Genomic DNA, 13,145 nt, shown 5'->3' with positions numbered 1-13,145 from the left:
CATGCATGATTTGCTTGAAAGACGTCACAAGAAGAGATGCGTAAACACAGACTTGACCAATATTTTACTGTCCAGATTACAACTAATAATAAGTGTCACAAAATTATCAAAAATAGAGGGAAATTACCCTACATCGTACGTCTGGCAACACTTGAGAGTTGTTTTCTCGGCGGCTCTTGAGTATTGCAAGTAAACTCTTTTGGTTGTCAACCAAAGAGGGTGTTAGATCTTTCTCTTTACAGTATCAAGTCCAGAAAATCCATCTTGGTTTATTTAAGTTAAAGTAGCCTACTTATCATGTTGGTTTGGCTCAGGAGGTTAACAGATGATTGATAAATCCCACAGTTAACTTAGGTACCCTATAATCATCCAGAAGCACTGTTTAATTGTGTGTTTTTGGTGGAGCTTTACCTGAAATACATGAGTTTGCTTCTCCCTTTTGGTGCCCAGCTGTCACTACATGTACTTGTTTGTATTTTTAGTCACAGTGAATAGTAGGATTTTCTGTCTTATTAAATATTTATGCAGACCAAAATAAAGCCATGGATCCCATGCTATATGCAAATGTATACAGTGTAAATTTTGGGGCACGAGTGATGAAATATCATACGGATGTTTGTGATGTGAGAGAATTTAGTGCAGTTAAAACCTTCTTAGTCATGATCTACTCATACTGGTGTAACTTTTTCACATTTACAAATGCTCAACTTTAGGTTCATTGCTCTGGTCTTGATTGGACACACATGATTTTCTAATAGATATTTCTTACAGAAGACTTTCTAATTTGTCATTGAAGAAAACATTGGCACTAATAAGACAAATATTAACTTAACCATGAATGAGATTCAAGTTCTCCTTGGGGAGGAGTCTGATGTCAGATGGTGATAATGATAGTACTACTCGCAGCTGGTTTTCCTTGTTTGGATCTTTTGTCTGTTGTTTAATTTGCAAAAAATTTCTTGTAGTATCCAACAGTGTTTTTTCAACTTCTTATATCATATCAATAATCGGCTCTGCAATGGCCCTGTGCTACACTGGTGACGGGTAACCTGCCTCTCGCCCAGTGTCAGCTGGGAAGGGCTCCAGTTCCCTTCACGACACTCAAAGAAGAAAATTAAAGAATACCAACACAGAAAACGCAGTTAAATTAAACACAAGTATAAATCCATCTCATAGCTATATTTCAATGAAAAATATTTTACAAAGCAACACAACTGGGGGTGGCAGAATGCTGAAAAAGACTGTGATACTCATAGATGCACTGTATGAATGTGTTTGAATGGTTGAGGTCAGACTAGAGAAGAGCAATATAAACTTACCATTTACAATGAAAATAGCAGTAAGACTATTTGGATTCATTCATAAAATCTCAACAAACATATAAAAATAAAACATTTAAGAAGTGCATTGCTGCCTCCCTGTGGCAGGATACAGTATTAAAAATGGGAGCAACTTAACTGAAAATGAGGTCCAAATATTTTTCCTGTTCATGTCAGGGGACTATTTACTATGATTGACCATATCTTTGCTCATGCAAGTTAAACTGACTATCACATCAAATGGAGAAGGTTTTAGGGGATCGTGTGTTGGAGAAACACAACATTAGCTTTGGGGTGGCACAAGGGAGCTGCCTTGCTTAATTAATATTACTATGCATGCTGCCCCTTGGTGACATCTTTGATTACAGGGTTTGTTTCCATATGTTTACAGAGAAGTCCTGATTATTCCAAATCGGACAAGATCTACAGATTCATTATTCTTTTGGAACCTGTTTTGCCTAATGAATAAAAAGATGTTGTCCTTCAATCCCTCATCTGTTAAATTGAGGGATGAGGACTGAGTAGAGGGAGACTATACTGGAAATTAGTGAGAACAAACCATTGACATTTGGATGAGCTAGCTTTTTATAGATTCTATTTTGTGGGAGGTAAAGATGACAGTTCATCCAGTACTTGATAGTAGTGTGGCTCAGGAGGGAGACTCGTTCAGTCACAAATCGCGAAAGTTGAGAGATCAATTACCAGCTTGGGCAAAAAACTGATCCCCGATTAGCCCTGATAGGAGGGCCATTCATATACAAAGGGATGATTGATAAGCACAGGCTTTTAAAGAGCTACATAAATGGGGACTGTCAGCAATCCGTTCACGCCATGTCTTCTTGAGTGGTGGAATGAAGCTCAGGAGGTATTGTTGATACATTGATTTAGCTGATACAAAAATATTTTGTCGATAAATGTATAATTCATTAAATCAAATGACGTGACTGGGTGACACTGGAACTGCCACATCCTCTGTCCTTGCAAAGTGGTAGGATGTTGGTTTGCACCAGTTCATTGAGTAATCTGAAATTCAGGGAAAGGGTTGACAAGGGTAAATGTTCCCTTCAGCAGTGAGTGTGGCCCATTTATAAATATCAAGACATTATGCATGAAGTCTCATAGCTTAGATTTTGGTTTAGATTTTAGATTTTAGACTTTAGATTTTTGGTTATGATGGATGTCTGCTGTCCTGTCTGAATTGGTTAGTGTACAGGTGACATCTGAGGCTGAGTCTAGCACCTTTCAAAAAAATCTGTTTATTTAAATAATGTTCAAATATGTCATATCTTAGTTTTTGTACAAGAAAGTATCACTTCTCTAGGTGTAGCATGATTATTTTATATTTATCAGATTTTTGACTCACGTTGAGATGAAAATGAGAACATTCTTTGTTCTAAGACAGCTTTCTCTGTCTGTCAAAGACGTGCTGAGAGATATTAAAAAGTTATTCATTTCCACTATCTGTTAAACAGTAACTGTCTATCTTTAAGTGGGGAGCATGTAGATGGTTTCCTAGTCTTCTGTTATTCAAAATATAAAGGGTTCATGCTCAACTGTGAGTAAGTAAAAGTGGGACTCTGAATTAGCTAACGTTAAACATTTGCTTTCTGTTGGTTGGTCAAAAAATGTCAACTCAAGATTGGGAATGGTATACTTATTTGAGTGGTTCAACAAGACCATAATCCATATACTGTCTTAATGTATATGTGCCTGCTGCACCAGATCTGACCAGTAAAGGATGCTAGTGTAGAAATGATCACTCATCATTATCATATCGTTATATATAACAATTTTCTGTTTAGCAACTAGATCCAGAATTAGGAGTTTTCATAAAAAAACCTCTACCTTCTCATGGACAAGGAATGCCTGACAAGGTTAGTTGGCTTAAGGTTTATTAGCAGCATTACTACTTAGTGGAATTCATTGGCCTTGGTTTCAGCCTATACAGGTGAGGAGGACCTACTGCTTTTTGGACCTTGATGAGACTTTACATTACTTCCAATAGATTAGACACTAAATATCCACATGATTAACAAATAAATGATCAACTACAACTAGAAAAGTGAATGATAAAAGTTTCATTTTACAAACCATTGTTTTTAAACAATAAATAAAAGAAGTTGTCTGTCCGCATATAGTATGTGTTGTGAAGAGAAGGAATTTGATGAAAAGGTATTAAGCATATTTTTTGTAATTATGGATTAAACATTATGTTTTGTAAGGTCACTGTGACTTTTGATCAGTTTTCACTTGGAATCAAAGATAAAGTGATTATGTTTCAGTTCTCAAAGTTTACAGTAAATTAATATGGAAAAAAAGGATGGAGAAATATATACACAGAAATTTCACTGGTTGGCGGAGGCATACAACCCCACTGGGCTAATTCTAGTTCAAACATGGGACACACTTGCTAACAGAACCCGCTGGCACATAACTGTGTACTTAGAGGCACAAGATCTGAAGATAAAAAGAGTTAAAGCGAAAATGTTTCTGTGAACATTCATCAGGCGACTAACTGTTACTAGCAGCACTCCTGGACATGGGTTACCACCAGTGGGCAGTATAGACACTGGCAGGGTGATAGGATGGCTGATTTAGCTTTCCTTGGCAAGTTCTTAGTATCAACACGTCAACAAGGGCACTACTTTACTTGCTGTTTACAAGGGGTCCATCCTCCATTAAAATGTTATTCAAACTCAGCGAGGGGGCTGTTGGCATTCTAATGTGTGAGCGTTGGATCTGAGCAAAGTCAAGATACAGATTTTATTCAATGAAATTTGATTTATATAGCTGCAAATCATAACATGCATTATCTCAAGGCACTTTATATGTTAAGGTTGACACCTTAAAAATGATAGAGAAACCCAACAGAAAAAGATGATTAGGTGTTCTACCTCCCACACAATAATGTTTAATGACTGACTAAACAGTTGAAGTCTGCAGTACTGTCTGCATTGGTAAACACTGCTTGTCTGTGTGTAGCTGTCAGGAGCTGTATGTCTGTCTTCTTCTCTCCTTCCCTCTTTCCTATCTCTTCCTCTCCTCCATATGCTTTCTTTTGGTGCCTTGGTGAAGGCTTCTGGGTTGCCCTGTTAGATGCCAATACTGGCTCTGCCTGTTATTGGTTCATCATCTGGACAGCACACAGGCAGGGCCCTCATGTGGCACCTCATGCATGCTGGTTTATGTAGGACAACAGGCAGAGGCAGCTCTCGGAGGGACTCCAGGGAAAGGCAGACTGAGGCCGGCTCACCAGAGAGACCCACAGCTAGGCTGGCAGCAGCAGAGGCAGATCCAACTGGGGTCCTCACCCGAGATGTTCTTTTACAATAAAAGCCCTCTACACTTCCAACTCCTTCTGCATCATGTTTCAATATAAGACTAATATAAGCTGCATTTCTGAATAAGATAGTGATCATTTTGCTAATTGTTTTTATAAATCAAGGTCTCCCAGCTTGCATGATAAGAGTTAAGTGGAAAACATCAAAATGTGAAAAAATGTATGATTTAATTAGTAAGTGTTGCATCTTGCTCATGTTATGTCTGCTCATAAACCTCCACTGGCTACACATGGGTGCCACAGTCAGAACAGATTTCATCATCTAGTAGGGGAGAGCGGGTAATGTGGGACATTTTTTACATTTGCTCCCCTCTAGGTGAGCTAAAATGATATATCAGTAAAATGTACACTTTTCCCATTAATTCAGGATATGTTCTAGCAATGGAAATGATCAGAATGTCTTCAGGACAAAGGGCAGTGAAAATATGATTGTTTTAAAAAAAGTGGTCTTGTGTCCCACTTTACCCCAGCTACGGGGTAAAGTGGTCCACTTTAAAACTACCATAACAACCACTAATATCGGACTAGTAACAGAATGGGGGGATTGGTCAATTAAGCACATTTATGATTATTATGATTCATGTCGTCCCTAGCTTACCTGCACATTGTTTCTCTGTCCAATTGGCAGGGACAGGGATTTTGTTTTTCTCTGCGTATTCAAATGCCAGTTCACTGCACTTAACTGGAGCAAGGCCATGGAACTGGTCAGCTAGTTGTTTCAAGTGTTTGGCAAGCTCCTCCTCCATCTCATCTGTGAATATTCTCTTCACCTCAGCTACTGCACCCCAGGCTACTGATTTTACTTTCCTTTTCTCTTTTTTCTTTATGAATCTTTTGAGGGTTGTCTTATCAATATTTCTATCCCCTCCAGCTTTTCTTAAGGACTTCTTTCCTTGCATGACCTCAGCGGCTGCACTCTCCATCTCTGCGAGGGGTGTTTGGCCCCAGGTTGTCTTCCTGGTGTAGTTTCTTAGCATGATGGCTTTTCTACAATGTTTATGACATTAAAAATAAAACATATGTAATGTAATATAACACTAAAATATGTTTAAGACTAAACTTAACTTGTGCTTCATGGTGGGGTAAAGTGAGACAGTGTCCCACTTTTCCCCACAGCCACCGTTTTAGAAAAACAACATCTCTTAGCAATTCAGGCTGACTTCAGCTAGCATCAATCACATGGCTTCATATGTTGGAAGTTCACCAACATGTATGATATAAGTTTTTCTACCTGAATCAATTTGTTTTGACACAACAGTTGATTAAGTTCAAAGCAAGAAAATTTACTTTTACATGCAAAAAACACATTTTTGTGAAAAAACATACTTTCCACAGCACCAGCACCAACTTCTCCTTCATGGCAAGGGGGGAATGGGAGGGGCTTGGAAACATAATGATCAAATGACCACAAATGTGTTCCGTTGCCTAGATACAGGGGGTGACTCACATTACGCGATGTCCCACATTACCCCGGTCTTCCCTACGTTAAAGCTGTCTGACTGTACTGAGGCTGTTCTCCTTCACTCAAGTCGCTTTGGATATTGTAATAACATTTTCTCCTATAATGGTAAATGGATGGTTACTTTACAGTTCACATTCACTTATTCACACACACACACACACACACACACTCATACAGCACTATCTAGCACTTGGGTATCACTCATCCAATTCACACACTGACAGCACAGTTATCAGGGGCAGTCTGGGGTTCAGTGTGTAGCCCGAGGACACATCGACATGCAGATTTGAGAAGACGGAACTAAACCATCTGATTTGTAGACAGCTCCAGGTGTAGATATAGTGTATTCTGTGTGAGACACATATACAGGCTAGTGAAAATATCATAATGATTTAAACTGGGGAGGAGCAGGAAGAAAAAGTTCAAATTGTACAATTAGACAATGTGTGTGTGTAATGACACATGTACTCCACTTTAGTACTGCATTTTATTTACCCCTTATTGGACACATCATAATCAGTACCAGACTGTCTTCACACATGAGGCCCATGAGCAGATGGATTTATTTTATTATTAACACAAACATGTTTCAACAAACCCTCTAGCCATACATACATGCATGCATACTTACATACATGCATTTCACACAATTTATTAAATCACTATATGTCCATAATAATAATCATCACATTTAAAAAAAAAGTTAACTATATTGATGTATTAACATATTTGATCATAAGTAATGACAGGACAGGCCTACAAAACCAGGTCTGAGACATGCAGGTCAGTGACATTCTGGATGGATTTGTACCTGGTATTCTTTGTATATTAAATGCTTACATTTCTGCTCAAATAGTTCAATTACCATCAATAATTGATATTAAATGCTTACATTTCTACTCAAAAGGTTCAATTAACACCAATAATTGTCTCATTAGGCCAGATAAACTTTATCCTCATAAATTCTAAATGGTAAATGCTGTTTGGCAAACTGACAGGGTCGTTCTTATGACAGATCCTCCCATCTTTGATGGAGGATTTCTTAAGCTCTGTTACAGTGATCGTTTGGGTCTTGGTCAGGTACCTCTTGCCTTTTTACTTAATGTGGATGGACAGTCAGTCCTGGTGGTCCCATAGTTCTCTTGGGAACACTTCAGAAATGGCTCTATAGCCCCATCCCGATCTATGACTTCAACGACATCATTTTTGCCTCATGTCGCTGTCTAAAACTCTGAGACTTCATGACTTAGATCTTGTCTAGACAATAGAGACATGTTGGACGTCAATCAAGTACTAGACACATTTCAAGAATGTCAATTAAAACAAAACGAAATGGTCCAAATGCTTTTTTAAATGTTATATTTAGGTTTCTTCAAATATATGCACTGCAGCACCCGTGATTGACTGCAGTAATGACATTCAACCAGGAGGTGTCAGTAGATGCCCAACACTACCGCTTCATTAATCCTTTTTGTAACTACAGTCTGCCATCAGTCAGAAAAACGTAATCCTGTTCAGCTTCATGAAGTGTCATACTGCAACGTCCTTTGTCTAGCTGAATGCTTCTTTACATCCCACAGGTATCTTTGGACCATTGGCAAAAATGTGTGGAAAAGATGGAAGAAAAGATTCTTTGTGCTGGTTCAGGTGAGCAAAGCTAATAAAGTTATGTTTGCAGTGGATTTCTCACTTCTACAAAAGCCACACAGTGTACTGTATGGTAAAACACAAACAACTTCACTACCGTCGTACAGAACAGTGCAGCAGTATTAAAGTAAATAAGGTTCCTACTCTCCAAGGAATGACATACATTTCTGATGAACCTGCAATTGCTGGAGATGGGAACACTGAAGGTTTTGGACTGATTGTTGTTTTTGTTTCAGATGCAAACAAACATGAGACAAATTAAACCGGACACAGTGTTTATCCTCATCATGAGCCCTGCTGGGTTTTGTTTAGTTATATTTTCAAAAGAGTTTGGCAATTGATCCATTTGTCAGTTGACTGAAAGATTAACTGCAACTATTTCAGTTAAATTAATCAATTATCTTTGGATAGGTTATTGACTGTTAGATGGACAAATCTAGGTCATTAGATATATCAACCTGCACTAGTTAACTGTAAAGGACATATTTCACCATATTAAATGATAGCAAAATGTTGTTTTTAACGCACAAAAAAACAACATTTAAAAGACTGTTAACTGCTGCCCTATATAGAGCCAGATAATATAAATAATTCAGAACTTAAAGCTGTGGCTGAAGGACCAGAAACGTTTGATATTTAAAAGTGCTTAACATCTATAGAACCATGTGACAAGATAAGGATGTCTAACAGAAGTATACCTGCACAGCAGGAATGAAGTAATTTTTAATTCAATTTAAATTCATTTGATTTGATTGCCTACTACGTCAAAGTACTAATTGGTCAAACTACTTAACAAATTAAAACCAACTCTAATGATGTGATATGAGTCAAGAATGAACTATAACATTTTTGGAATCCAGGAATTATTTTTCATTTTATAAAATATTGTGAAATAGGGCTCATTTTTTTGACGTTTTTGCTGATTTCACATGAAATAATTCAAAGATCTATATTAAAAGAAGAGGGTTCATATTTTTTGATATATGGTGCAATTCAAAATCCACATAGTGAATCTTAATGAAGTTTCATATACTCTTAGGCTTTAATGAGAAGCTACTGCACTGTTCAGCAGTTGCTATTAATGTGAGTAAATATAATCAGATTGTGCAATCAAGTAAAACAAAGTTTTTTTCCTTAACAGTAAAGGTGACTGCTGCTAAACTGAGCTTTGCCCTGAAATAAGTCGGAACTGGTTGATGAATCCCTATTCCTAGCAGCAGCGTTGCTCACTCTCATGACCGTAAACCTCATGACCAAATTCAAACTAAAGTGAATGCAAAGTGAGCTCCATAAGTAGATCACATCCAACGGAGAACCAGGAGCAGCCGTCAACATTAGCACTGCTGTGAAACTACGACGTTTCAGTGGCCACATGTTGTGTATGCAGTGAGAAAGAGAGATGCTGCCAAGCTGTCAGAGTAATGATGGAGAGGCCAGGCGGGCTTTTGTCAGGAGATGTGTGTGTGTGTGTGTGTATGTATGTTGGTGGTGTAAGCAGCCATTTCCTGGTGGCTCTGCATTAGGAAGTGGGCAGCGGGGGTGGGCTGGGGTGGGGGAGGCCTGTCTCTTGTGCATTGGAGAGGATATGTCTCAGAGCTACAAGTTGACAGGGGATTGACAAAGTCGAGTGAACACTAGCTGGCCTAACACTCGCAGCTAGAAAAGCCTGTGTGCCGCCAACTTGAAGCCTCTCATTTGCTCCCAGCTAAATATATAGCAAGTGACAAATACTGGTCAATAGACTGTGTGTCAGTGTGTGTGTGTGTGTGTGTGTGTGTGTGTGTGTGTTTTTTATGTCTGTTTGTGTATGTGCATGGATGGATATGTTTCGAGGAGCAGACAGACTATCTGATCATTGCTGTGTGTCTGAGTTGTTGCTGTTTTAGAGATTCTGTATTGCAGATATATTCAGGATTTCAATTTTTTCCTTTGCTCACTCCGTTTTGTTCTTGTCAAGTCTTGTAGATATGTCCTGTCTTTGAGGATTTTATTTCCCATGTCTGTCTTTATCTTTATGATCTATTTTACTTCAATTTATCCGAAATTTGGATTAAAGTTTGTCAGAATCTTTCAAATCTCTGAAGACTGATCATCTACTATAGAGAGAGAGAGAGACAGAGAGAGAGTGTGCTTAGTGCATTATGGGACATCCCCCAGCAGGCCTCTTGCAACCAGGGCTCACCTGAGCCAGCACTAACTGTAAGCTGTCACTTTTACAAAGACAATTTTCCAAATCCATTTCAGAAACTTTCCAGTGATCCTTCTGCTGATACCAGAGGAAGGTGGTACTGAATCTACAGTATGATGTATTTCAAGTTTAAATGTGAAAATGAAACACTTTTCAATTCACGTATCACAACTTTTCTTGATACTAAGTCAGAAATCTCAATAAAAAGAGATGTCAGGACGACTGCATGACAAACAGTAACAGTCACTTCTTGTAACATTTGTTACTATATATATTTTGTTCTATATTGTTGTTTTTAGATTGTTGTTTTATGTTGAGTGCACCAACGAACGACACCAAAGCAATTTCCTGTATGTGCAAACATACTTGGCAAATAATTCTGATTCTGATTCTGATTCTGATTAAACTAATTGTGGTGTGTATTTGAGCACCCAAGGTTAGTATCAGCTGACAATTCTTGATTCTAGTTTTGACCTGCTTTACTTCACCCAAACCCAATTACTATAGAATACAAAAACATAAAGTTATTCTTTATCTTTACTCCCAGTCCAGTCCAATCCTTTATGAATGCAATTTACAGACCACTGCCCTCTGATTGTTTCTCTGACACTGTGTCTGAGAGAGACTGTACCTCATCCCCTTTCTTAGAGTTTAGAAAAGTAAATATTGCTAGGATCAACCCGTTACATGTTAAACACAATTCCACATTTGACAAAGAGGCTTATTCACTTCTTGCATAGAGTTTTATGAGAAGACTGATACCACCCATTTCGGAATCTTAAAATGAAGCCACCATCAGATATTTTCTCTGAGGAGAGTTTTAACCTAACCAGCCTATAGAAGGTTGGCAGGGTTATCTCCTTGAGCTTTTTTTCAATTGAAGCAATTAAGAAGTAGATCTTCCCATGTGCTTATAGTATTATATACACTGAATAATTGTATCTCTATTTATTAATGTTTAAAGCAGACAGGTCTAGTAAATACCAAATACACTATATTAAAGAGACTCAGTGTGCTTGAAATAGGCCACAATAAATTAATTTATTGTATCTGTCTTCACCTGTATTGATGCTGCTGTTAAGACAATTGTTACTTTTATTTGATTGCTACTATCCAACAAAAGTAGAAGTGCACAATAGTCCTAGATGTAAAATGTTTGTAACAGCTTCCTAATACAAAACACCTTTATATTAGGAATTAAAACAGATGTACACCACCACATATGGCCTTTTCTTCCTTCTTCATCCTCAACCTCTTCTTCTCTGTCCTTAGATCACCTCCTCCTCCTCTTCTTCTTTAGTTCATAATCAGTACAGTGGTTGTGCTGCCCCTCAGAGCATTCAAGTAGATTACAGACGTCCAGTCATGCTCTTTGTGGACTGAATGTAATTGCACATCTGTCCTCATTTTTCTTTATCTGGCTTTAGATTCAATTCAATTCATTTGAATTCATCTTAGTTTAATTCAGTTCTATTCATTTTATTGAGACTACTTGGGATTCTTTTTCTATAAATTTCTATTTCATTCAATTCATCTTTTATTGACTTAATTTCATCTCAGTTGAATTCACTTATACAATTCACTAAACAATTGGATTTAGAATTAATGCAAGTGATTTTAATTCACTTGCATACGTTTTGTTATATTGAAATCAACATCAGAAGAAATCTTAAATAAAAAAAATACAATTATTTCGATAACAGATACACATTACATCTGCACAGACAGAATGAATGAGCTGTTGGAGGTATATGCACTGTATATATGCTAGTCCACCACATGTCAGGAATCGGATACAAAGTTTGGCTTTTGGCCACTGAAGTTTGTTTTCGAAAACATATGGCAAATCATCCACAGTATTCACATCCATGTGTTTCCTGTAATGATGTGAACATAAACGACTACAGCAACCCCCTCACTCTCTCTCCCTCTCTCATTCTTCATCACTGTCTCTCCATCTCACCTCTCTGCTGACTGACAGCTGCAAGAGAGAGAGAGACACTGGGAGAAAGCGGCTTGTGTTTTGGGGTATGGGTGGGTGGGTTTGTGGGGTGGCAGGGGGGTAGTTTAGACTCTGATTTGCCATTGTGGTGTCCTGGAGGCCAGGGAGCTGTTGGAGAGTTGGTCCAGTTCCCTCCATCCCCTACTTGGCCTCAGGTCTCATCAGGGCTGTCGTGAGGAATCTCATTTGTCACACACATGGAGGGGAATCCAACACACACACACACACACACACACACACACACACACACACACACACACACACACACACACACACACACACACACACACACACAGGATGCAGCTGCAGCTAAAGTGAGAGCTGCCACTTGCAGCGGCAGAGGTGGCGACAGCACTGGATTGGCCAAGCCTGGTGATTTGTGACGACAGGCTGGTATGACTGGCAGCTACAGTAGCAGCAGGCAGGACACAACTAACAACAGAGCAGCTCCTTTCTTGTAACATAGGGAGCAGTTGCAGGAGCACAGTGCAACTGACCAGGGTCACCGCTGCTGTATAGATAGCTAATGGCATTTTATCAACAGGTTTGAAAGTACAGTTTACGTTACATTACACCATGAGAAAGAATGAATGGAGCAAACAGCTCACTATGCTTGTCCTGAGGATGGCCCTGAAGGGATGTTGTCCTCAAAACTCCATCCGCTGACAGTATGAATGTGTTTTGCAGAGGATATACATACACTTGCTTATTTTATATTTGTGAGGGGAGAAGTCCAAAATGGAAATTATTCATTCTCCAGAGATCATTAACATGCTCTGTCAAATCATATATTTGGTTTGAAAGTGCCGATTTACGGTCATGGTGAAAGAGATGGAAAGAAAAGGAAGCTGCTTAATACATTGAAATACATTCTCCAAGATAATACCTTCAAACTAAACAATTTAATTTATCAATTTTAAACCCATGTAATTGTCAGGACCGGATGTTGGATGTAACACACATTTACAAACTTGTCCCTATATGTTCTGTTTCGCCATGCTAGCAAAGTTGCTTGTGATATTGTTGCTTGTTCACTCCACCACTTGGGTCCAGACTGAAACATCTAAAATAAAACAATACAAATATTGTATGGAAAGCAGTGCGTACTTACAGTGCACAAAACTGCCATCAATTTGACTTTTCTGGCACATGCATTTATAATGCATTTGCAATACATACAATCCACA

General features: G+C 38.4%; 1 protein-coding gene across 3 annotated transcripts in view; it reads left to right on the top strand.

The window, feature by feature from the left end:
- cadpsa (Ca2+-dependent activator protein for secretion a) overlaps positions 1–13,145 on the top strand; it is a 175,196-nt gene that overhangs the window by 73,012 nt on the left and 89,039 nt on the right. For all 3 annotated transcript variants that reach the window (XM_053441612.1, XM_053441620.1, XM_053441627.1), the window contains exon 9: positions 7,702–7,768. In XM_053441612.1, coding sequence (XP_053297587.1) covers positions 7,702–7,768 — 67 coding nt within the window. The remainder of the gene's footprint in view (positions 1–7,701; positions 7,769–13,145) is intronic.

The sequence above is a fragment of the Pleuronectes platessa genome, chromosome 2 (assembly GCF_947347685.1).
Source record: "Pleuronectes platessa chromosome 2, fPlePla1.1, whole genome shotgun sequence".
NCBI lineage: Eukaryota > Metazoa > Chordata > Actinopteri > Pleuronectiformes > Pleuronectidae > Pleuronectes > Pleuronectes platessa.
This window is presented reverse-complemented; position numbering and strand designations above follow the sequence as displayed.